This window comes from Tursiops truncatus, chromosome 15, assembly GCF_011762595.2.
Source record: "Tursiops truncatus isolate mTurTru1 chromosome 15, mTurTru1.mat.Y, whole genome shotgun sequence".
Classification (NCBI taxonomy): Eukaryota; Metazoa; Chordata; class Mammalia; order Artiodactyla; family Delphinidae; genus Tursiops; species Tursiops truncatus.
The window spans coordinates 25760300-25787320 of NC_047048.1; the positions used below are offsets into that span (position 1 = coordinate 25760300).

General features: G+C 38.9%; 1 protein-coding gene across 8 annotated transcripts in view; it reads right to left on the reverse strand.

Moving 5' to 3' along the window:
• Window positions 1-554: 554 nt before the first annotated feature.
• RRN3 (RRN3 homolog, RNA polymerase I transcription factor) overlaps window positions 555-27021 on the reverse strand; it is a 28428-nt gene continuing 1961 nt past the window's right edge. For 2 of the 8 annotated variants that reach the window (XM_004312240.4, XM_019928661.3), the window contains exons 3-18: window positions 26033-26089; window positions 20736-20825; window positions 20494-20623; window positions 20041-20100; window positions 19626-19689; window positions 18799-18868; window positions 16217-16315; window positions 14110-14202; window positions 12970-13108; window positions 11638-11768; window positions 9722-9852; window positions 8584-8768; window positions 7326-7434; window positions 4629-4781; window positions 3543-3630; window positions 555-2645 (exon numbers count right to left, since the gene is read on the reverse strand). In XM_004312240.4, the coding sequence (XP_004312288.1) occupies window positions 2484-2645; window positions 3543-3630; window positions 4629-4781; window positions 7326-7434; window positions 8584-8768; window positions 9722-9852; window positions 11638-11768; window positions 12970-13108; window positions 14110-14202; window positions 16217-16315; window positions 18799-18868; window positions 19626-19689; window positions 20041-20100; window positions 20494-20623; window positions 20736-20825; window positions 26033-26089 (1761 nt within the window). In that variant the 3' untranslated portion in view covers window positions 555-2483. Of the gene's footprint in view, window positions 2646-3542; window positions 3631-4380; window positions 4479-4628; window positions 4782-7325; window positions 7435-8583; window positions 8769-9721; window positions 9853-11637; window positions 11769-12969; window positions 13109-14109; window positions 14203-16216; window positions 16316-18798; window positions 18869-19625; window positions 19690-20040; window positions 20101-20493; window positions 20624-20735; window positions 20826-20961; window positions 21681-26032; window positions 26090-27021 lie in introns of those variants that run through there. The other 6 variants (XM_073792283.1, XM_073792284.1, XR_002175074.3 and 3 more) reach the window with 5 other exon arrangements.

The following is a 27021-nucleotide window of genomic DNA, read 5'->3' on the forward strand; positions in this document are numbered from 1 at the left end:
AAGTGGAGCTCAGAGAGAGGCTAGGTAACTTGCTCAAGGTCACACAGCTGATTAGAAAGAGAAGACAGGTCTGACACTCATGACACTGGTCCTTTCACACTTGTATGAATTGGCCACTTCTCATTAAAGAAGACCTGCCCATAGCAGACAAACAAAATCATGGACCCTGGAACTCCTACCCGAGTTGAAAACCTGCTTTTGAGTAAGAGGGATAGGAAAATCCTGTTTTCATATATAATTCCCAAGGAGATTAAACAACTTTTTTTTTTTGCACATATGTTCCTTAAAAGCATGTAACTTTTTGGAAGTGTTTGTTTTCCTTGGACCCGTTGGGTGTGATCAAGGAGTCAGTGACACTTCAGATGCACCTGGAAGCCATTCTCATCACCAGTATGCAATTATTTTTGAGTACTTGCAATCACACTGGCATTACTTTTGCCTCTTTAATATAGTATCAATTAAGTAAAGTCTCAGTTGCAGTTTTCTATGGCAAAACGGTGCTTTAATACAGTAGATCAATAAATATAAAATAGAAAAAACACAGGAGTCAAAAGAACATTTACATGAGAAGCTTCTTTATTGGGGTACCTCCCTGTATTGGCATAAGGACAAAAGTTCCAGATTAACCATGTCATTGTTTTATTTTCACAGTATTTTTTTTCTCAAACTCCTTTGAAATTTTTGACTTATTTGTCTAAATACTTCTACATTAAAACTACTTCTCAACTCACAAAGACCCCACTTACTGTTAATTTCTACAGACACATTTTCAATTACTCATTTTATCCACTATACAAAAATCCTACCTTTTTGTCAGCAGTTAAAAAAACAGAGAACCTAAAGGCTCTCAAACAACTTTCCACCAAGTCACCAAAAGAAAATCACCAATACCCAAAACTTTTTAAAACAATAAAAATTTCTATTTTCCAAAAACATATTTACAGACTGAAATTCAAACTCTACATTGCCATCAATGTAAATATATGAGAGCATACAAAGCCCTAGGAAAGAGAAAGTATTTCATTATAAAATATTTGTGATCAAGAAAATATCACTTGCCTTTAAATAAAGAATAGGAAAGTGGCAGAAAAATAAATATATTTAAAGGTGTCCATTTTCACAAATAAGGAATGAAGCTAAAATATGCAGGAGCTTCAAAATGACTAGCAGCGCTTGCACAAATTTATCATACAGCGAGGTTGTTTAGACTCCTCTCTCCCAGTGTTTAGTTATAAAAATACAAAAAGAGCCTCACCAGAGGATTTCACTGAGCTGGCATCCATGGTACGAACAGTCAGTAGACAGGGACTGTAGCTGTAACCCTGACCTACTGTTGCTAGCAAAACCATTCCACCAAATAACCTAAAATCCCCTCTCTTCCCCTACTTTTGGACAAAGAAATTCTCAATGATCAATACTACATTCCACTACAAGTAGTTCCAGTCCTGACAGCACTTCTGGGAGCGTCAGGGTAAAACACTGTGAGCTGTGTTTTATAAAAGTCCAACCCTACTTCAGTCAATGTGAATTACATTTACCTGGAACTCCTTTTTTCTTTTAAACCCATTTTTACACTCACAAATGTATGATGTGTCTGATTCTGTTTCTCTAAATCCTCTCTCGTCCCTCTAGGCTTTTATTAGTTTCTGAAGTCCCTGGAGATCTCCTTCAGTGCCAGCTCCAACTTGCAGCATCCAGGACCAGCCCTGGCCCTCTCCCCACACTTTGCTGCTATCTTCTCTGCACCCCACTGAAACCGCGGAACACAAATACAGTTACAGCAGAGGGGAAACAGCGTATCCAAAAGAAACTCATTCTGAAGACTTCAAAGAGTGTCCTTGAGGATTTTTCAGTGAAAAGATATCATATCAACAAAGTCCTGTAAGTATGGCTCTGACAAAAACCTCATTAAAAATGCAATCTGTTAAAATAGGCTGTTGCTGATATTAGAAATTTCACAATAATTATGTCAAAAAGCTGTAACAAAAAAATGTATACATTAAACAAATGAGCCAACCTTTCAACACTTATCATCAACTCCACCGTAAAATATTGCACATGATATTGTCTTTTCCTTTTTTTTTTTTTTTTGCAGTACGCGGGCCTCTCACTGCTGTGGCCTCTCCCGCTGCGGAGCACAGGCTCCGGACGTGCAGGCTCAGCGGCCATGGCTCACGGGCCCAGCCGCTCCGCGGCATGTGGGATCTTCCCGGACCGGGGCATGAACCTGTGTCCCCTGCATCGGCAGGCGGACTCTCAACCACTGCGCCACCAGGGAAGCCCCTGTCTTTTCCTTTTGTCTGTACAGGAGCAAAACAGAAAAAACAAAAACAAAACAAAAAACCCAACCACGTCTGTTCAGACATTAGAGTAAGTCTAACTTGAAAGTGAGATGCCTGAAGCACGTACTCGCTCTAGTTCAACGCGATGCTCAAACAGTATGAACCTTGGTCCTGAAGGGCACGACAGGAGGAATGTCAGTCTCAATCACAAATCCTTGTGATCATGGGGGACTGGTCTGGCAGGTATAAGACAGGTGGGGAGCCCACACTGCTTGAAGGACTGCGGAAATGCGCATCAAAGGAGCTCGGTGTAATCCCAGCTTCACCTTTCAAAAAATCATCTTCTTCATCTTCCACCATCTCCTGCACAAAGAACAGAGATTATCAACAAGATCTCAAGTGGCAGTTTGAAATGCTTTCAAGAATCCCTTTCCTCAGGAATGTGCTACTTCTGGAAAGACAAACGTGAAGGAAAAGAATCTTAATTTCGAACGCTTCCCAATGCACACTTCTTTATTATGAACCGTCCGCACAACTGCTCATCACACGTTGTGTTTGTTTAAAGTCTGATTTTTTGTTTTTGAACAGATTTTAAGCTCAACGAGGGCAGGTAACATGATATGTCATTCTTGCTCAATCTAACATAATGTGAATGAATGAATGAATGACCGTCCTCCTCAAACGCAAAATTTAAAGAAAGAATAAAACTAAAAAGAGCTTTCCAATGATTACTTATAAAAAAGAAGACAGGCACATTAAAGCTGACTTTTAATACATAAATGAATGCACCACAAAGAAACAAATGGTGACATTTTTTATTATTGGATTCTAATTTTCTCCTTTGGCAATAGCTGCCTCAGCCCCGTGGCCACGCACTGGAGGACATGCTGCAGACCTGCATCTTCACCACCTATTCATGAAAACCTACAAAATTAATGTTAACTTCTGGGAACATTTCAACAGTAAGCAAATCTGAGACTGTTACTTGGTAGTAACGATCAAGTGGTAGAGATCTAAATGTGTTAAGCCGACTTTTATTTACCCTTCACTTCCCAAAGTCAGCATGTGAAGTGTCTGGTTTGAACAATTCATTAAAAAACAAACACTATTCTCGTAAGAACACAACCTGGGCTTGGAATTCTGTAAAGGCAGAATGAACAAATGTAGTATTTTTCAAGTGTAACATTGCTATTAACTATTTGACTGTGCTCTGTAACCACATAGGAGATTCCCAGAAAGTATGTTGAATCATAAAGTTACCTTTTTAATGGGTTTCTTAAACTCCTGAAGCTCTTCTGCACTCATGTCTTCCCATACCTGATAAAGAGGATCAATGAATTTCTTGGACCTGTCAAGAAGATCAGGTTTCAAACTCAAATTAAATACTACAGCAAAGGTCACCACATATTTAACTCTTTTCTCACAAGACCCATTACCCAAAATGAAGAAGTAAAAACTATCGCTCAAATAATAATAGTGTCCAAAAATATCCTATGTAGGTTCTGTAACTAACGGGGCTCCTTCTTTGTAAGAGTTCATCCACTCACGTAGATGGAGTATTACACCTACTGTTTCTCAACTTTTCATTTTCAAGTGAAATTACTTCTCAACTTTGCAAAGATTAACAGTGAGTTATAATATGCCAAATGAAGGTGAAATTATATTATTCTGGAAATTCCTTTTTAATATTCCTATAGTCATTTACTAAAAATAAATCTGGGTAAAAAGACCAATCTGGTTTCAGTCAACCAAGACTTGGGGGACCAGATAATCCCAAATCATTGTGTTGTTAGTTACAAACTGTCATAAGCAGAAATCCTGCTTCCTTATATATATATATATATATATATATATATATATATATATATACATTTGAAGTTAAGACTGGCCTGGGGGTTTTCCAGAACTACCCATCCAGATAAATCACTTGGCATTTGCTTATCCTGTGCAACAGTATGGGATGTGGTCTCTAGAAGAAGGAACAAGTCATTTGGCAGAAATTTATGAGCCAAGAAAAGGCAGCATCCTCCCTATCCAGGTACCTCTATCCCCAGCCTCTTGTATTTTTAAACCAACAGGTTTCAAGAAAAACAAAAACCTCTTGGTGTCAATCTGGGCTCCTACTGAAGGAGAGACCTGCAAGCCCTCGTGTGCCACGACCCTCAGCAGCCTTGAACAGGCTTCTCCACACTGGGCCTGGAAAACACGCAAGGAGACCACGAGACCCTATCAACGACCAGAAGGGTCACTCACCACAAAGAAATCCCAAATCCCGATCCTGGTAAAGGCACATACACACCGCATTTAAATTCACCATCGAAAGGTCGACTGTCTAAGTGTACCTACCTCTTCAGTACACAAGGATCGAAGGGGAAGAAAGTGTCAAGTGGGTTCGTGCAGGTTTGCACTGAGTCCCCCCCAGCAGTGTTTCGGATAACTGGCAGCATCTGGCGGTTGTTCCTCTCAATGAGGGTGTAGCAGAAAACAAGCTGGTATTTGCTGTGGAATAAAACCAACACAGACAGAGGCATTAATGTGCTGGAATTACTCTGCATGGACACGCCCGTTCATGTGTGACAACTACCCCGACTATATAGATCTTATTGAACATAACAACTACAAGAAAAAAAATAACATAAAGTAGAAAGTAATGCTTTTAGGGTACAGTCCTCTGGGCCTACTATTTACAAGTTAGCAAAGGAGAAAGAATATGTGCTATCACTTTAAGAATATGAGAGTGGGCTTAGATTACTAATCAGGCAGAACTCACTAAAAATTAATGCATTCACGGTAATTCTTTTAGTTTACAGAAATTATGTAGCTGTATTTACTTATTTTTTACTGTTTGTAAGAATTAGTGGGTTGGTGAAAAAGGGATTCAGGATTCACTGAGAGGAGATATGGGTTGTTGGTGGAGACACTTGGCTGTTGAAGAAATTAAGGAGGGTACTAAGGGAGAGCCATGGGGTTTACTGAATCACAACCTCAGAAAATGCTGAAGAAAAGAAAAGGCATAGTGAGTGAACACAGTTAAATGGACAGAAAAACTTGCGATAAGAACCAATAGGACCAGGACTTCCCTGGTGGCGCAGTGGTTAAGAATCCACCTACCAATGCAGGGGACATGGGTTCGAGCCCTGGTCCGGGAAGATCCCACATGCCGCGGAGCAACTAAGCCCGTGAGCCACAACTACTGAAGCCCATGCGCCTAGAGCCCGTGCTCCGCAACAGGAGAAGCCGCTGCAATGACAAGCCCTCGCACTGCAGCGAAGAGTAGCCCCCGCTTGCCGCAACTAGAGAAAGCCCATGCACAGCAACAAAGACCCAGCGTAGCCAAAAATTAATTAATTAATTAATTTTAAAAACAACAACAACAAAGCCCAACAGGACCATATGTTGTCAAACTCCCTGGTGGTTATGACTTAGGAACTTCAAAAATCACTCACTGGGCCACTTCTTTGAGAGGAAGATTTAGCTCACCTTTGCCAACGCTCCCCCTCCCACCCTCCCTCCCACGGTATTCATTCAGGTATCTGTTCTCAGGCTCTTAGGTCACTACTGCTATTTTAAGCACCGTATGTTCATTTCTGTTCCATTAGCCAAGGATCACATTTGACTCTTGGTGTTAAATGGCCAAACCACACTGGAGTACTTCGCAATATTCGGTAGAAGTGAAGATGTGCACCTCCTACAACCCAGCAACTGCACTTCTGGGTGACAAGAAGTATGTGCCTGTGTACCAGGACACACACACAACCATGCACCCACACTGAAAAAGGAAGACAGCTTAAATCCCAACAAAGAATCGATGTTTTAAAATTATGAGAACATTACGCAGCAGTCGAAATCAAAATACAGCTATATGAGTCAATATAGCAGAAGCAGTAGCTACAGAATGATACATAAATTCCTTGACACAGACCTTTATTTCGACCTCTTGCTCTCAGCCTCACGTCTTACTCCTAACGTCCATGCTAACCCCAAACCCCAGATCTAGAGCCTCTCTGGCCAGTCTGCTCCTCAACTGCAGCCCTCTACTCCCACCCCATGAATATTCTACGGGCAGCTGCCTCTGCTTTGCTCCATCCGTTCTACTCTTCCAGCTGCTTCCTATCTTCCCGCGATGTGCTGGAAACGTCCACCCACTGGACACTGTTGCTTATTGGTTTCTTATCTTAATTCTTTACTACCATTTTTGAGATCTGAGGGAGAGAGAATACCTTGAACTAGATGGCCAGCAAAGGAAAAATAAGCCTGCTGAATGAGAGCAACAAGATGTCTAAAGGGGACTGAGGGATGCAGAAATTATTCTTATCTCCTAATAGCTCAATCTGTTAAAGATTTTAAGCTATGATCCTGCCCTCAATATCAGGATAAGATACCCAAGGTCTCCAATTCACTTGCTACGTGAAGCAAAATAATTCAGTGAATGCTTAAGAAGGAGCCGGCCTGCCGGCATTCAAACCTTAGCTCTGCCACAGTCTAGCCATGACTCCACACAAGTCATTCAATCTCTCTGTGTCCCCCTTCTCGCCATTTATAAATAGGGATTAATAATACAGTCATAGGATTGTGTGAGGATTAAGTGAGTTCTATGCAGAGTGCTTATCAGAACTGTGCTGGGCACACAATAAATGCTACGCACATCAGCTGTAGCCACAAGGCCCTCAACGAACCAATTTCCTATTGTTGGATGTTTATCTCATGTCCAGTCTATTTTTATTACCATTATGAGAGTCACTCTAATAAACATCTGTGGTTTGTACCTCTCAGCTTGCTAGCTGCCTTACTTATTTCAAAGTGCCTAAGCTTCTGCTGAATTATCGTCCTCAGATTAAAAAGTAGTAGCAATTTCCAGTGCAACCAAAGTATAAAAACAATACCTTCAATGCAGTGCTTTCCACAAGTACTGGGTTATTGGTTTTTAAATGTTTTTTGCTATTAATTTTGTTAAATAATTCCACAGAAATTTAATGGAATTTTATAATACTAACATAAATTCACTTTGAAATAACTTCCACAAATAGAGCATAAATAACTTACTTTGTGATTGCAGCAAAAAAGTTAACTACCGAGGGCAGGCAAATCTTCAGAGGATTTAGCTGACTCATCACTATCCGTTCAAAATTTAGACTTTGAAGGTACCTCAAACCTTTGATTAAAAAACAAAATATTTTTTTAAAAAGATACAAACACAATAGTCCAAGCAGCACTTATTATTTTATACAGTAAAAAAAACAAATTTAAGAGAGGTATTTGCACAAATGCTTTAAAGGTCCATGTAGACAGTCACGCAGTGTAGAGCCCAAAGAATATCACTAGGCTCAACCATATGTATTTATGACCAAACCAACTTTTCTAAAGAAAAGAGTTTATTCTTTTAAAGATTCAGGAAGTAAACATACATTTCCAGTGGGCAATAACCTTACATGACAATTTGGAACTCAGATATAAGCAACCTCAGCACATGCTGAGCGTATAGAGGGAAACAAAGACTGTGTGATGATTTCTGCTAACAATCATGGAATCATTAAAAAGCTGAGACAACACAGTGATTCTCCATTCCTTAGAGGTAATGATTATACAATATGGAATTTCTCCTTCTTGAATTCCATATGTACACACACACACACACACACACACACACACACACACACACACAATCTGTCAAATGTGACAGCCAACAAAACCAAGAGAGACTTACATGTCTTAAGTTATCAGTAAAGTTGAGCATGTTTTTCAAGTGTGCATTAGTTGTTTGTATTTCAGGGTTTTGTTTGTTTGTTTACAAAAAACTATGGAGGTAGAAGGAAAAATTAGGTAGATACTACTGTCTTGGAACCAATAAATATACTTCTCTCCTATGTTAAAAAGAAAGACACCACACTTATTCTAAGAGGCAAGCAAACCAACTTGTGCCTAAGTGTCTTTTGTTAGGAGATTCTTTGATGTATATTTTGATAAAAATTACTAAAAATGGCATAATGTAATGGCTTACAAGAAATAGGTCCTCTTTTTTTTTTAATATCTTTATTGGAGTATAATTGCTTTACAATGGTGTGTTAGTTTCTGCTTTATAACAAAGTGAATCAGTTATACATATGTTCCCATATAAAATAGGTCCCCTTTAACCAAGACGCTTACCATTTATTTATACAAAGAAAAGCAGTGATTTTACTTATCTTGTGATAAAACCCTGTCCTACTAGAGTTCATACAACTATTTTTAAGCCCCACATCTTTTTAGAAGTGGGGCTTAAAAGGAAATTCCAGTTCATATCCATCAACCCCACATCACTGACCTTCCTTCAGGTTTCCACTTAAAAGCTGCCTGTGTCTAAAAACAAAAGTGTAGAACACAGCTTGGCAGGCTGAATAAAATGGTCCGTGGAGAGCAACGTCACAAAATGCCTTTGTTCCTGAATCCTGGTTATTAAGGTATACGTGCAGCCACTTAACCAAAAGATCGAGGCATGATTTTACAGTACTAGAGAAAAGAAAAATTCAAGTCAACTTCACTTGCTTCATAAAAAACTAGAATGACATAAGAACACACAATTGCCTCTCCTTACAAACTAAGAAAAGTCTGTCCATTGGCTTCTGTATCTATCACCCATGGGCACAGAGGAGAAGCAAAGAAAGGAAAGAAAATGGTAGGCAGGTGGAAAGACAGCCTTCCGGTTACAAGCTCAAGCACATGGACCTCCTAGGAACAACAGGCAGGCCCCTAAGAATGCCTGAAGTCCCAAGAGCTGGAGAACAGTTTCTCCTCATCAACTCAGAAGGGCTTCTCCAATGGCCTCCCAGCCCTCTTGGGGGAATATGGCCAAAGAGCAGGGCATGTTTACTCACATCTTACAAGAGAAAGACAGTCCAGTTGACCTCACCATTCCCTAAGGGGTTCTGATGAAATCCCATGGTCAACAATTTAGGACAGAACAGCCAGATAGCTTTTAGCTATCAGGAAAGAGTTTTTAAATAGCATCCTTGTCCAAAGATATCTTCATGGATAAGTAGAAGAAACAGGCCCAGAGCTGGCCTCCTAAATAGATTTATTACCTTTAAAAGGATTTTTTTCTTCAGCTTTAACAGATACAATTGATTCGGAATGCAAATGAAAAATGACAAACCTATAAAAAGAATCAAAACAGTATACAACACTGTACACCATCCATGAAGACAAATGGATCTTCATATTCAAGTGCAACCATACAGAACAGATTACAAAAGCTTTTCATGTGAGGTTTTATATTTTGAAAGGAGACATTTTATTCTGAAATTGCCTCTCAGAAATATAAACTTCTTGAATAGAGTGGGAGAACAGATTTTTTCACTTTAAAGACAGACCAAAAAAATAAGGCAGATATTTCTCTGACTTGAGACAATACTATACTTTTTAAAGGATGATATGAAAAGCACTTGGAAAATTAGGTTACTTACATAAGAGGAACAAATTTAGCTCTTGCCAAAAAGCTTCCAATATAATTTGCAGCAGCTTGCCTGATGATAGCAGGATTATTTGGATCCTGCAATTTTTTCCACAGATGTTCCAAAAATGCTTCTGCAAATCCCTATAAAAAGAGAAGGTGTTGGTCTCATCTTTTTTTAACGCTTAAGATATTCTGGCGATCCGAATCCTAAGATTTTTAACTCACCAATATGGTAAAGTTCTAGTATCTCAGTTATACTGCTAGATAAATAATGAATACGTTATCATGGTTCTTATTTTTAAAACATCTTGAGATAATACTATTAAAAACAAAAGGTGTTCCACAGCATTAAATAATTCAATGGATCCCAAAACTAGCTAAGCATCAAAATCAACCCTATAGGGGCTTCCCTGGTGGAGCAGGGGTTAAGAATCCACCTGCCAATGCAGGGGACACAGGTTCGAGCCCTGGTCCAAGAAGATCCCACATGCCGCAGAGCAACTAAGCCTGTGCGCCACAACTACTGAGCCTGAGCTCTAGAGCTCGTAAGTCACAACTACTGAGCCTGTGTGCCACAACTACTGAAGCCTGCACGCCTAGAGCCTGTACTCTGCAACAAGAGAAGCCATCGCAATCAGAAGCCCATGCACCGCAACAAAGAGTAGCCCCCGCTCACTGCAACTAGAGAAAGCCCACGCCCAGCAACCAAGACCCAACACAGCCAAAAAAAAAAATCAACCCTACAGTTTCAGGGCTTTGGAACCCTACAAATTTGTGACAGGGCTTTGGGATCCACCAAAACTCTGTTAGCTCTGTTAGGAAATTCTCTGGTGGTCCAGTAGTTAGGATTCGGTGCTATCACTGCCAGGGCCCAGGTTCCATCCCTGGTCAGGGAGCTAAGATCCCAAAAGCTAAGTGGCGCAGCCAAAAAAAAACAAATAAATAAAGCTATGTAAGTGATTCTGATATTTAGCCATAATTGGAAACCAATGATTAACCACGCTCACGTGGGAACCCCTTCTGCAGTACCTTTCAGACTGCACATATCAAACTTAACCAGAAATAGAGACTAAAGTATAGTCGGTGGGACTTCCCTAGTGGTCCAGTAGGTAAGACCCTGAGCTCCCAATGCAGGCGGCCCGAGTTCGATCCCTGGTCAGAGAACCAGATCCCACACACATGCCCCAAATATGAGACCACATGCCGCAACTAAAGGATCCTGCATGCTGCAATGAAGACCTGGTGCAGCCAAAATAAATAAATAAATATTTTAAAATAAATAAAGTATAGTTGGCATTAGACTAATTATGCTAATGGTAGGAAAAAAACAGACCAATTTGCTTCTTTTCAACAAAGGATGCAACCTCCAACTTCTCCCAAATAGCTCTTTTCAAAAGCCACTAACACATGCTTTGGGGCAGATTGAGTTTAACCTTTCTATCCATGACCAACTCTCCTGGACTATTCTAGGAAGCTACAAAACAGTTGCAAAGAAGAGTCCTGTGTTCTTTTGTTTTGCTTTGTTCTCAAAATAGAAAAACAAAGTTTTTAAATCCTAGATTAAAAATTTAGTTTGGGCTAGTTAAGATCAACTGAAAGAGAATAAAGAAAATAAACAGTTAAATATCCCTTATGAGATTTTAATAAAAGCTTGAATTAAAGGGAAGGGCACCACCTAGTGGACCAAATGCAGGATGACATTTTCAGAGCACTCAGCTTAAGCTGACAGGCAGCAGCAATGCCCTCTGCTCTTTCCACGGGTTGAAAAAGGGCTTGTTATTTCATCAGGGGCACTAAGTAAAATGAGCTCAAGACAAAGAAATACCTCATGGTCTCTATTCCACACCTCCCTCCACCCCCCACTTTTTAAGGGGAAATTCTGGGAAAGAATAAAATAAGCTACAATAATGTGAATGACATACTCACCAATTTAAAGCTACAGAGGTAAAACATGAAAAACTGCACATGGCAAGAGGCATGGGTGGGCAACAGGAGTTTGTCAAAGATGGTTATGAGATCTCGATATAAATCCTTTGTTTTGTTGTTATCAAGCTTACCTACGAAGAAAATTTGGCATTTCAGTTTTATAAAGACATTATTTTCAAGCTACCAGTTTCATTTACCAAATTTGTAAAAAGCAAACACCATTAAGACATACATCATCTATTAAGCTACGGGGGGTGGGGAATGCCATCTTTATTTTGTACAGAGTTCCCTTTTTAATTACAATAACCCAGCACTAGCAAGGAAGCAGGCTCTCATCTCATACACACTACTGTGATGCCACACATTGTAAAACTGCCATTTAGAAGCAGAAGCCCTCTGATCCAGTAATTCTACTGCTAGAAATTTATCACAAGCAAATAATTGACAATATATATACAAGGATGTTCATTATACTGTTATTTATAATGGCAAAAAAAGCAGGGGGAGAAAAAAAATAAGAAACCAGTTAAATCCATATAACTGTTTTAGAAGAACAGTGAATGGTATGAGAAAATGTTCACAAGAGGTGAAAAGGGAAGATTATAAAATACTACATATAGTGTGATCCCCAAATTCACCGAGAAAAACACATATACCCATACAAACAGAAAAGAAAAAAAAATGCTAATAATGGTTCTCCAAATAGTAAGAATGTGGCTGTATAAACTTTGTAAATCCTTTCCTGTATTCTCCAAATTTTCTCTAATCAATATGTATTATTTTTATAACAGCAAAAAAGTTAGAGTAGTAACATATTAATTCAGATTCAAGTCCTAATAATAGGACTGAATGGCAGTCCTATTATGAGGCAAAGCCTCTAGACTAAAAATTCTGTAAGGGCAAGAAGCATATCAATTTGTTCACTACAGTACCAACACCTGGCAAAACCAAAGTACCTAGACTCTCTAAATTCAATACGGAACACCAAGTACCATGTATCAACGTCTACTATACCATTTCTTAAATGTCTTGAACTTGAGGTCCACCTAAAACTGTCCAAACTCCATATATAAGCTTTCAATACAGTAATCGGTGAAAATATCATCAAGGGCTTTGAAGACAAACATAACTAAGCCTGAATCCCAGTCCCACTATTCTCAAGCTATGTCACGTTGGCAAGTAACAATCTCTCTAAACCTTCTCTTCCTCATACTCAAAACAGTGATTTTTTGACAGGATTTCTATCAGTACTAAAGTATGAAAAATACCCAGCACAGTGCATTGTAGGTGTTCAACAAAGCAGCGGTTACTGTGACTACTACAGGTTGTTACCATCTACATAGCAGACATCCTTAATGTAGGACAAAAGTAAAGACAGCAGGATGTCCAGGCGTTCAGCTACAGGATGGACCATCTGATCAAGCATTCCTGGATCGGCCTTTGTTTCATGGTCAGTTTCTTCATCTTCGTCCTTTGAAAGTAAAGTAAAAACTAACATGAAATGCCTCAGTAAAAGTAGTTTAGTGAGAACATTCTGAGGTAATCGTTTCCTTTAAAAGATAAAAGAAAATACACAAAGACCTTTCCAGGCAGGGGCTCTCAAACAGAGGTGTGAATCAGAACCACCCGTGGAATTCAAAATGAAAGCACAGATTCAGCCTCTGATTCTCATTTAGACACCCATTTACAGTGTGGCCATGCAAACATCACAGATTTCCCCCAGCTCCTGGCACCCACTGTTGGTGCCAGGTTTCCTTTCCCAGGACAGGGCGCCCATCCCCGAGCTGCTATGAGTATTGGCTGCTGACAGCTCACAGTTGCCCCCCTTCTCCAGAGAAATGCCCTTGCTGCTCCCATTCCCGCCCCATCAGAACTGACTGACATGAGGTCACAGGAGGCCATCTCTCTGGTCTCAAGGTAGGACTAACTCTATCCTGCAACTCACGCTCCAGAGCTTCTGCGGGGGATCAGGCTGGAGCTGCTTTCCAACTGAGACCGAACTCTCACTTAGTTCCTTCCCCTGCCTTTTCCAGCTTCCTCACACCCTTTGTCCCAAGGGCACCTGAATCCCCACCTCAGGCTTTCCTCCCGGTGAACCCAACTGAAGACACTGCCCCAGGTAGAGAAGCACTGCATTAAGGTATACAATTTGTAAAACACAGAAGTTACATTGGTATGCTTTTCCATTTATCACTCTTTCACAAACAATATGTGGTTTACAAAAAACAAAGAACAAACAGAAGAATAAAAATGAAACATACTTCACCAAACCCAAATTCAAAGCCTTGGAAATAAGCTCTACCAGTCAATAAGCAACAAAAAAGCAAACTACTCATTTAAAAAATCATTTTCAAGTTTGCTGAACTACTGTTTTAATTCAAAGCCTGAAAAAGGTGAGAAGCCATTAGCTGTTTCTTCCCACCCTCTGGGACTGTGAACTGCGTATGTCTGATTTCATTAATAAACGCTGACCATATTAAAGAGCCCTTCTGTGGCATCTGTTCCACTACTAGTCTGAGTTGCTGTTTCCTCAGCATCTTCAATATCCTGCCGGGATGCATTCACCTACATTACAACAAAGAAAAAAAAAAGAATAAAAGCATTTAAAATATAACTACATTATTCAGGGACTTGAAATTCATCTGATACACATGCTTTAAAGATGTCCATATTAGCACCCTATATAGCACTGTAACTCAATAAACAATCACAATGCAAACCTATAAATGGGTCTGGGTCATGGAGAAATTTACAAGATTATAAATTAAGCTCCCTGTACTACATATGTACATAAAATTAATATGAACTGTGCTATGTTGGTCTAAAACAGATAGCTTCAACAAACTCAACGTTTATTCCAACTCTAACTATGCACAAGACACACGCATGGTGTATAAGAAGCATATCATCAATCAACTGAGGAGAAAATTATTAAATGCAATCAATTTGAATTAATGAATATTTATTTGGCTATATAACCCTTCAGATATCTTGTTTAACATACCACTCAAATCATGCCTTTTCAACTGTCTATAAATGACCTTCTTCCTAAGTATACTCTAAAATGTTCCATAAGAATATATTTATGCAGTTGACCAGAGAGGTTTAACTCCAAGTGAGCAATGTGCCAGCCCACCCAACCTCCAGCCCTTCCTAGACCTCCTACAGAATCAATGTTCTTCCCATCAACTCCTATTTCCTTAGTCCACAAACCTCAAGTCCCCCCAACCCTGAAATATGTCTCTCACCCCGCCTCATCCCCTCTTTACACCACAAACCCTCACCAGGTCTCTAGCAGCCCCACTTCCTAACCATCCATGCTCCCTCCAGCAACAGACTACATCCTAAACACCAAACCCAAGGACTTTGCTTTTCTCATCCTCCTTAAAAAGCTCAGCAATAGGGCACTTCCCTGGTGGTCCAATGGTAAAGAATCCGCCTTCCAATGCAGGGGACGTGGGTTCGATCCCTGGTCAGGGAACTAAGATCCCACATGCCACGGGGCAACTGAGCCTGTGTGCCACAACTAGAGAGCCTGCATTCTGCAAACTACAGAGCCCACGCACTCTGGAACTGCGCGCCACAACTATATAGAGAACACCCGTACATCCCTAGAGAGAGAAAACCCGCACACCACAACTAGAGAGAAGTCCATGCGTCGCAACAAAAGATACCGCATGCCGCAACAAAGATCCCGCATGCTGCCAACTAAGACGCGACGCAGGCAAAAATAAATAAATAATGATAAATAAATAAATAAATAAATAAAATATTTTTTTTTAAAGTCTCATGCTGCCTACTAAAGCCTTCCTCCCTCCAGATCCTCCCTGGGTATCCAGACTCTTGGTTTTCCTCTCATTTCCGATCTCACTTCCTCTCTCCTGTTGGCCTCATTCTCAGTCCCCTGCCTGCAGCTACAACTGCTTGGTGAATATTCTCCATCTAGCTCCCCACCTGCACCTCAATCCATCCAAAATGGAACTCATCATCCTGCAACTTCCTCCTAACGTTTCTTATTACTGTTACCGCAACACCAAACTTTCATTCCACAGGGAGCTACCTTTGAAGGTAGCTCCCTTACCTTCCCTTACCTTTCCCTTACCTTCTACTCCCCTACTTCCAATACAGTCTCAAGGACCTTTCCTCCCCATGTCACCAGAATCCATCACTTTCTCATTCCCACTGCAGCTTATCGCAAGCCTCTAAAAAAAGTATAAAGAATCCCAAAATAACTTCCTTAGGTATGCATTTCCAACTTCTTCTGACTACATCAGGTTTTCTAGCTCATAACGCATGTGTTCCATTCACAGCATTTACCACAACTGTACTTTTCCATTTATGTGACTATTTAATTAATGCCTTGTTCCCCAACCATGAGAGATGGGACTGTCTATAAACACCAGCACATCAATACTCAAAGAAATGTTGAAGAAATGTTCAAAGAAATGAATCAAAGGTGGAACTGTGGATTTTTTTCCATTGTTGCTACTACTGTTTCAAATATTATGATTGTAATAAATACTATAACACTATTTAATAAATAAAAATCAAAGAGAAAAACAGATTACCCAATACTTACGTCCAACTTGAGCAGCTTTTCAATAACAAGCTCCAGAATTTCATGTCTCAAGGTCGGAAAATACACACTAATCCTTAGTAAGTTATGAACATAACACTCCTAAAACATAAAAAGATGAACATTTCAACAGAGAATAAATGTTTCATAATTATGCAACCAAAACATTACACAATCTTTAGTTTCAACTATTCAAACAGAAAAGACTATCAAGCAACATAGAAACAACACTGTTTATATACACAATACTAGTATAATTTAATTACCCCCAGTAAATTAAGTTTGTGATTTGTATACTTCTACAGTGTTTTTAAAGCAGGTTTGTTGAGATATAATTCATATAAAATTCACCTATTTATAAAGTGTACAATTCAATAGTTTTTAGTATATTCACAGAGTTGTATAACCATCACCATAATCAATTTTAGAACATTTTCATCACCCTAAAAAAAAACCTTGTATCTTCTAATAATGTGCCTCCTCTCAGCCCTAGGTAACCACTGGTCTACTTTCTTTCTCTATGAATTTGCCTAGTATAGACATTCCATATAAGTGGAATCTTACATGTGGTGTTTTAGCATAATGTTTTCAAGGTCCATTCATGTTGTAGCAAGTAAACTATTCTTTTTTTATTGCTGAATAATATTACAATGTATAAACATAGCACATTCTGTTTATTCATAAGCTGCTAAACATTTGGTTTCCATATTTTGGCTACTATGAATAATGCTGCCTTGAATATTCATGTAAAAGTTTTCAGGTGGACATATATTTTTACTTCTCTTGGGTATATACTTAGCAGTGGAAATGCTAGGTCATATGGCAATTCTACATTTAACGTTTTTGAGGAACTGTAAGACTGTTTTCCAAAGTAGCTGCACCATTTACCATTTTACATTCCCACCAGCAGGGTAGGGGGGTTCTGGTTTCTCCACATCCTTGCCAACACGTGCTGTTATCTATCTTTTTGAGTACAGCCATCCTAGTTGGTAAGAAACAATATCTCATGGTTTTGACTTGCATTTCCCTAATGGCTAATGATGTTGAGTTTCTCATGTGCTCATTAGCCATTTGTATAACTATTTTGGAGAAACACCTATTCAGACCCTTTGTCCATTTTTAAATTGGGTTATATGACTTTTCATTATTGAGTCAGTAAGAGTTATTTATATACTCTAGATACAAGGCCTTTATCCGATACACCATTTGCAAGTATTTCCCCATTTTAAGTCATCTTTTCATTTTCTTAAAGGTGTACTATGAAGCACAACAGTTTTTAATTTTGATGAAATCCAATTTAACTACTTCTACGGCTGCTTGTGGTATATCTAGAAATGGTTGTCTAATCCAAGGTCACAAATATTTTCATCTATTTTCTAAGAGTTTTATCCACTTTGAGTTCAATTTTGTATATGGTGTAATAAATCCTGTTTCATTCTTTGCATGTGAACATACTCTGGTCCCAGACCAACTGTTGAAAAGACTATTCTTTTCCCCACTGTCCTGTACAACAAGTTTTTATACATTAATCTTATATTCTGTGACTATACTGAACTCATTTATTACCTCTACTGTTTTTGTGGATTCCTTAGGATTTTTCTATATGTAAGATCATGTCATCTGCAAATAGAGATAGTTTTACTTCTTCCTTTCCAATCTGGATGCCTTTTTCTTTTTGTTGCTTAACTCACCTGGCTAATACTGACCAGAAATGGCAAAGGTGGACATCCTTGTTTTGTTCCTTATCTTAGGGGAAAGACTTCAGTCTTTCACTATTGAGTATAAAGTTAGCTGTGAATTTTTCATAGATGCCTTTTATCAGGTTGAGAAAGTTCCCTTCTATTTTTGTCATAAAAGGGTTTTGGTGTTTTTCCATCCATTGAGATGACCATGTGGTATTTATCATTTATTCTGATACAGTATACTAATTGGTTTTGAGGTATTAAATCAACCTTGCATTCCTAGGATAAATTTCATTTGATCATGGTGCATAATTCCTTTCATATGTTGTTAGGTTCAATTTTCTAGTATTTTGTTGGGAATTTTTGCAACTATGTTCATAAGAGATACAGAATTTGTAATACTCCACTTGAAGCACACCATCACAAATAGCAGCAAAAGTTATTAACTCCTTATTTAATACCTGTAATACATTATTTAGGAAAAAATAATCTATGCTTAAAAGGGAACCACTATTGAAAGTTAGGCAGATGATCTAAATATTACACAAAAAACATAAGACTTCATCTATAGAAGGCTCTGCCTTCATGTTCAAATAAAGCATGTTTATAATTGGTATTAAATGAACTATTATCTTCTAGTAATTCCCATCTGTGTAAGCATTAAGCCTATTTAGATATTTCTGAAATGGACTCTGCCTTTGACTTGCACGTAGGAATAAGAGAAAAGGCACTGAGAACCCTCAGTCAGTTGGTTGCTAAGAAAGGAATCTGAGTCAAATTCTTAGCCTTGAGTTTAAAATTCAGCAGACAAAACAACTTTTAAGAAAAAGACGTAAACTCAGCTAAAACTACATAACAAAAAACAACTTTTCCATTAGTTTCCCCCATGAAAAGATTTCTTACCAATGTTCTCTCTGATTTTCGAACAAACGGAAATTTTTCCACCAGTATCGGCATAAGAAACCATGGTGTTCTATTTTAAAAAGAAAAAACATGCAACCAATCCATGTTAACTGGACTTCCTTAGAAGGCTAACATTTCCATTATAAGAGCAAATATAGATACAGGAGGCAAACAGTAGCTCCTATTTCAAGGAATTGGAACTGAAAATAAATGCATGGCTTCAGAGAAAATCGGTAACAACTTGGGGAAAAATAAGCTTCTATTAAGTTTGATATCAACAGCAAATTAAAGGGGGGGATCCTTTTTTCCACAAAAGTTTAATGAAGAGCTTCAGTTTAAAATCACTGCACATATATATTATTTTAAAAAGGAGAAAAAATTATCAACTTGGACTTTTTAAAGTTAGCTTATTTGCTAAACTTACTGGGGGAATTTGAAGTTCACCCCTCCAAAAGAAACCTACACACCTTAAAAGATTTTCTTAGAACTAATTTTTATTCATATGGCATGGCACAAACGCAGGGGCTTCTCACTGAAAAGTTTTGGATATCGTGTCTGTTGAACATAAAAGCAAAATTCTAACCACCATAAAAAGCTGGAGGGGAGAATTTGCATACAAGTTTTGAAAAATAGTTAAAGACAATGAATAGAGAACTGAAATGCCATTTTTTGTAGAATGTGATCTGATATCAACAGGATACAAAAAATATGCAGCATATAATTTCAGTTTTGATGCTATGAACATTTTACAATTTTCTACTAACCAATCATAATTTTCTTGAGACTTAAACACCACAATTCAAAATAAGTAACCAAAGTATACTCACGATGGGACATATCTTGCTATTATTTGTAAGGCTCTGTGACATGTGTCAAAATTTGCAGGAAGATCTACAAGGTGAAAAGGGAGAATATGAGCATGAAGATAAAACTGAAAACTGAACAATTATCTACCTAAGTCTAAAAATGCCTGCTAACCAAAACTGAATCATGTGTCAGCAAAATAATAATTTCAAGAGTTTTCTCCATGACCGACTATCAACGAAGACTATAAATAATGCCATTAAGGGCAACTGATTGCACATTAACATTAAATATAACAAAACGATTCCATCGAAGGTTGCCTTTTGTTGCAGTCTACGTATTAGATTAAGTCCTGGAGGTGCCAGGATACTTCAGCATTCAGCATGCATTCACTAAGACACGGGAGGCAGTCTTTGCTTTAATCCTCTTTATACTTACTATCATCTTCGTCATCAGAATCCGAAACATCTATGTCACCTTCCTTAGTGACCACTCGGGCTTTTGAAGAAAAAAGGAAATATGTTATTCTTCTAATATTGATCTAAACAATCAACAGCTACATAAAAGAGTGATTTTTCCATTGTCCAAACTTAATACAATAAAATTTACAATGGGGGCAGGAGGTTTAAGTAGCTAAAAATCCCTGAGTTCCAAGACTTCGTCAGAAGCTCACTAAAGCAAATTACAATCCATAAAAATCATAGCAACAAATGAATCTAGACACTTCCACAGAGGTCATTATAGGGGACAGACATGTACCAGAACTGCTGCCAGTAAGCATCCTGGAATCTTCCATGGTGGCATAATCTCCAAAATATAGTGGGAAGGTAACTTTTTAATAGAGATATTTAAAAAAATAAAAATCAAAACAAGCAAAGAGCAGTCACTTACGAGGTACAAAATGAGAAGCAATCATGCTGAGACATGGTCTAAGGAAGACAGTCTGTGCTGATACAAGATTACCAAGGAAAGCTAAATATTCCTCCACCACTGTCTGACTTCTATTTAACCACCGCAACCTCTAGAGGTGGGAGAGAGAGAAAGACAAAAGGAACATTTTACTGATACAATATATACTATTTTCGAAGTACTGAATTACACATAATAGTTGATGAAATAAATGGCGAACTTACCAACAGAATATTAATAAGCTGCTCAAAGTCTTTTGTCAAGTACATGATGGAGGAACGGAATTCCAGCAGCCAGTTAATGATCTGGTCATCCTTAAGTTAAACAAAGAAAAGTACGTTCAAAATCACAAATTCTCTCAAATAACAGAGAAATGATATCTATCTGGCATTGATCATCTATCAATAATATTTAGGGACTTTCCTGGTGGTCCAGTAGTTAAGACTTTACCTTACGATGCAGGGCGTGTGGGTTCGGGTTCGATCCCTAGTCAGGGAGCTAAGATCCCACATTGCTCGTGGCCAAAAAACCAAAACATAAAACAGAAGCAACATTGTAACAAATTCAATAAACACTTAAAGAAAAAACCGTCCACATCAAAAAAAAAAAAAAATTTAAATTGAGGGAAAAAAATGTCACAAACTTGGACTTAAGCCAAAGTTGGGGTGAAAACTTCTTAGTTTGTATCAAAATGGAAAAAGATGTTACAATAAATTTTCCTTTTTTTTTAAAGTAATATAATAACTGATATACAGGAAAAAGAATCAAATGCAATACTTAATTCTAATCACTTTTGTTTGCCCTAGAAAAGTGAGAACACCTCAAATGCTGACACCTGGGACTTCTTTAAACTAAAGAATTGTAACAGATTAAAATATTCTAAGATCACAAGGACCAACAGGTACCTCTACTTCCTCTATACTCATGCTGACCTGCAAGCATGTTGACAACATTCATCTAAGCTGATTAACTAGAGTCATCAATAAATGTAACTTTTTCTTAACCCAACCTTCAAATGGGTTTAAATGAATTAAAATGTGTTCTATATAAATGATGGTTCCACTACTCCATTAAATATTTTTCAGACAATAAAATTACTATTCATAATACTTTTAGTGACATGGGAAAATCTAAATAGCAATACAAAAAAGCCATGTAGGGCTTCCCTGGTGGCGCAGTGGTTGAGAGTCCGCCTGCCGATGCAGGGGACACGGGTTCGTGCCCCGGTCCGGAAGGATCCCACGTGCCGCGGAGCGGCTGGGCCCGTGAGCCATGGCCGCTGAGCCTGCGCGTCCGGAGCCTGTGCTCCACAACGGGAGAGGCCGCAGCAGTGGGAGGCCCGCGTACCGCAAAAAAAAAAAAAAAAAAAAAAAGCCATGTAGAGAATAAGATATCAGTTATATTTAATAAAGATACTGTTTGTATTCATGCATATATACAGCATACACAAGAAAAAAATTAAAGCCCCTAATTTTGGGGAATTCCCTGGTGGTCCAGTGGCTTTCACTGCTGAGGGTGCGGATTCAATCCCTGGTTGGGAAACTAAGACCCCGCAAGCTGGGCAGCACAGCCAAAAAAGAAAAAGAAAAAAAAAAAAAGGCCCTAATTTTTGAAAGAAAATGGTTAATGCTGACTAAGACTCAGTAGGGGAAAGAGACATACGGTGTTGTACCTTTAGCAACAGACTACAAACAGACAGTGTTGAACCTGCAGTGATAAACGATTAGCAGACAGGGCTGGACCTACAGCAACAGACTACTTATAGGGAGTGTCATTTAGTGAGAACACACCATGTGCCAGGCACGGTGCTCAACACCGCACGTATATACCTTTTCCGAATCCTAACAATGCTGCAAATGGATTACTGTTATTCCCATTTTACAGTTGAGGCAACTGAGCCTAAGAAAGATTAATAAGCAATTTGCCCAACCAAACCAGTAAAAAACTAGGTTCAAACCTGACCGCCTACAGGAATAAAGACACAGACGTAGAGAATGGACTTGAGGACACGGGGAGGGGGAAAGGGTAAGCTGGGACAAAGTGAGAGAGTGGCATGGACATATATACACTATCAAATATAAAACAGATAGCTAGTGGGAAGCAGCCGTACAGCACAAGGAGATCAGCTCAGTGCTTTGTGATCACCTAGAGAGGTGGGATAGGGAGGATGGGAGGGAGATGCAAGAGGGAGGAGATATGGGGATGTATGTATATGTATAGATGATTCACTTTGTTATAAAGCAGAAACTAACACACCATTGTAAAGCAATTATACTCCAATAGGATGTTTAAAAAAAAAAACCTGTCCGCCTAGATCAACGCTCTGCCCACTTTCCCACAATGCCTTGCCCCACATGAAGAAGCTCCCCACGTTTTCCCCACCGGTTCACCAGTGAGTGCTTCCTATGCATTATCTATGTGACAAACCTCAATGACACTGACTATTTACCGATGAACCCTAAGTAACCTGGTAATAAAATAAAGTAAGTCGCAACTCATTTGCACTACAGTAACTTCATAATGTCCACGGTCATTAAGGATAACAAGGCCTGAAACAGAGAAGACAAGCTAAGTTACACACAAATAAAAATAAGTTGGCTCTATCCTGTCACTTTCCCACTAAAACAAGTACAACAAAATTATAAGGACAACATTTAAACTGCTCCACTTTTTAAAGTAAACCAGTCAGAGACTTTGGTGCTTTAGTACTGAACTATTATTAGAAACAAATTATTTTAACACTCCTCTGAACTAATGTGGCCACAAATGATGTGATTCTTGGTCTGTCAAAATCCCAAGGAGATGTGCTGATATAAAATACAGCAGAACACAAAGAATGTGGTTCTTCGTACCTGTGGAAGAATGCACAGGTCTTTAAAGAAAGCTCTAAAGAAGTGATGCTTCCATTGTCTTTAAACAGAGTCAGTATTCTTGGGGGCTCTATACTTTACAGAGGTAAAAGCATGTCTTCAGAAAACCAAAAGTAGTTCAGTATGGCTGGACTATATCGTGAGCAAGCAAGCCAACAGATAAATCTGGGGAGCAAAGAGGGGCCAGACAAATCAGTGAAGTCCTTGTAAGCCAAATTTACAATTAGAAAGATCTGCTGGCAGTGTAGGGTATGGACTGAATGAACAACCATGTGCTTAGACAGAACCTGAGAAAGTTCATTGGCGAAGATGATATTGCAGTTGGGTCTCAAAGAGTAGGAGTTTTATAATTACAGTAATAATAATAATAAACACTAATATAAGACTAACTATGTGCAAGGCATTATTCTAAGACTTTAACATATATTAACTCGTTTAATCCTTACAACCGCTCCATGAGATAGGTACTACCATTGGTTCCCATTTTATAGCTGGGGATACTGAGGCACTGAAATGCAGTAACTTGCCCTCAGTCATAAAGCCAGTAAGGGAGGGAGGCTATGTAACCAGAGCCCATGCTCAAATAGGTAGCAAACAAAGTAGATACAGAGGACCTCTTACAGCCAGAAAAAAAAAGGCACATGCAAAGCCCTAAAGATGAACAGAAATGGCAAATTTAAGAAATAAAGTATCTAGTGGGACTGAACACTGAAAATTTGTTGCAGACCATGCTAAGAAGCTGGTCCTTTATTCTTCAGTGGGCATGAAGTAGGGCAATGACATGTTTAGAATGTGCTTTAGAGATGACTTAGGCTGAGACAGAGATAAGCAATAAATCATTTAAGCACATAAAGAAAGCTGCAGATGTGGGTTTGGGAGAGAGAGAATGCTAAGTTCAGGGCACTTGTAACACCTGTGGGCTGGCAGTTAAGACATCTGTACAGCATTGTAATTCAACTATACTTCGATAAAAAATAAATTAAATTAAATAAAAATTTTAAGATTTAAAAAAAAAGAAAGAAAGAAACAGGTCTGGAGTCCACAAGAGCAATCTGAGCTATAGATGCAAATCTGGAAGTTATCAGGACACAGATAAATTTCAAAGCCATGAGGGCATAAGGAAAACACACAGGATGAATCTGTAAAGTGAGGAAAGGGTTAAGATTGGAAATCCAATCAATGCCAAATTTAAGAAGAACCTGTCAAGAAAATGATTAGAGATAAGTGATAAGAAGACAGGAAGATCAAAGAAACCAAAGGAAAGGGGTTTTTTGTTTTTTCATTTTATTCTATTTTTTGGCCACGCCACGCAGCATGCGGGATCTCAGTTCCCCAACCAGGGATCAAACCTGCACCCTCTGCAGTGGAAGCGCTAAGTCTTAACCACTGGACCGCCAGGGAAGTCTTGAAGGAAAGGTTTTAAGAAATGGGTAGTCAATTGTATAAACTGCTACAAGGAATTACTATGGGGCTTTAAAAAATAAAAAAGAAGTCCACTGAAATCAACACATAAGAAATCACTGGTAACTTCTGTCATAGTAAATACAGCAGTGGACTTAACAGTGGATTTAAACATGAATGAGAAATGAGAAAATGCAGACTGTCAACAGGAACAACAACTAACAATTACAAAGTCCTCTGAGTCAGAGGCTGTTCTAAATGCTTCTTGTATATTAACTCATTGGATCCTCTTAAAACAGCTACATTTAAAGTACTTCTCTCATTTCTCTGGTTTTACAAGGAGGAAAACAGAGGCAAAGAGGTTAAACAACATGCCCAATATCACACACTGGGAAACAATGGAGTTGGGATTTTAATGCCAGGCAATTTAACTACCACTGCCCACAGTAACAGACTATTCTTTCCAAAACTGGGCAATAAAGGAAGAAAAGGGAAATAACATTTACTGAGTTGTTACTACATGACAGGTATATATACCTTGAACCATTTCCAAAAACACTGAAAGAGTAGTAGTTTGAAAGACAAGTCATTTTTTGTTGTTTCTTTGTTTTGTTTTGTTGTTTTAGAACTGGAGAGACATGAGAGTTGCATGCAGCATAGAAGAAAGGTTCTAAAAAGGAAAAATTAAAGCAGGGTTTCTCAACCTCAGGACTACTGGCATTTGGGGCCAGATCATTCACTGCTGTGAAGGGCTGCCACGTGTATTGTAGGATGTTTAGCAGCATCCCTATCATCCACTCACTAGATGACAGTAGCACTCTTCCAACTTCTCCCAGTCGTGGCAATCAAAACTGTCTCCATGGGCTTCCCTGGTGGCGCAGTGGTTGAGAGTCCGCCTGCTGATGCAGGGGACGCGGGTTCGTGCCCCGGTCCGGGAGAATCCCACGTGCCGCGGAGCGGCTGGGCCCGTGGGCCATGGCTGCTGGGCCTGCGCGTCCGGAGCCTGTGCTCCGCAACGGGAGAGGCCACAATAGTGAGAGGCCCACGTACCGCAAAAAAAAAAAAAAAAAACAAAAAAAGTCTCCAGTTCATCACCAAATTACTTCAGGGGCAAAAGTGCCCCTGGTTGAGAACCATTAAAGAAGGATCATAGAGCAAGTTCTAGAGAATGGAATAGGACCAAAAGTGCAAACCAATGTCTCTACAAAGTGGCAACAACTTTGCTAATAATCAAACACAAAATTAATTACCTTTATCTCTGGATCTGACAGCTGGTTCTTCAACAACTCAAAGTCATTTGTTTCCCCCTTAACAGGAAGGGGGGGAAAAAAAAATGAATTTTTCCTTGCTTGGGTTTCCAGTTAAAGATCAACAGCAGGATTTTTAACTTTTACAAAAAGAACATTGTAACATACACGTATCAGTTGCGGATTATAAAATCCTGACTACGAAAATTTTAAAACTCATGTTAGTGTAGCTAGGGGGGTTAGAAATAAGAAAATGACAACAGGCCATTCATATTTAGCTATACTTGTGTACTGACATTTGAATATGATAGTCAATATTCCATGATACTATCCAATCATATATATGGATATAAATGCAGGTTACATATAAAAATAGACAGTAATGCATATTTTCCCACCATTGCTGAGATACAGCAGAATCACTTCTAAACTAACACAAAAACAAAGCCAAAAAAAAAAAAATCCCCATTAATAGAGCTGGTTTATTGTCCCAAAGCAATGCTTTGGTAATTCCTTAAGAAATAAAATGTGGGACTTCCCTGGTGGCGCAGTGGTTAGGCATCCACCTGCCAATGCAGGGGACACAGGTTCAATCCCTGGTCTGGGAAGATCCCACATGCAGAGGAGCAACTAAGCCGCAACATAGTTGTGTGCCACAACTACTGAGCCTGCACTCTAGAGCCCGCGAGCCACAACTACTGAGCCCACGTGCCACAACTACTGAAGCTCGCGCACCTAGAGCCGTGCTCTGCAACGAGAAGCCACCACAATGAGAAGCCCACATACTGCAATGAAGAATAGCCCCCGCTCGCCGCAACTAGAGAAAACCCATGCACAGCAACAAAGACCTGACACAGTCAAAAATAAATAAATAAAATAAATAAATTTATTTTTAAAAAAAGAAATAAAATGCTTTGATCTAATGGTTTTTTATTCTACTACTTGCTAAAGATTTTAAAAGACACTAGGTAAATAAAGCACTTGAAGATGTG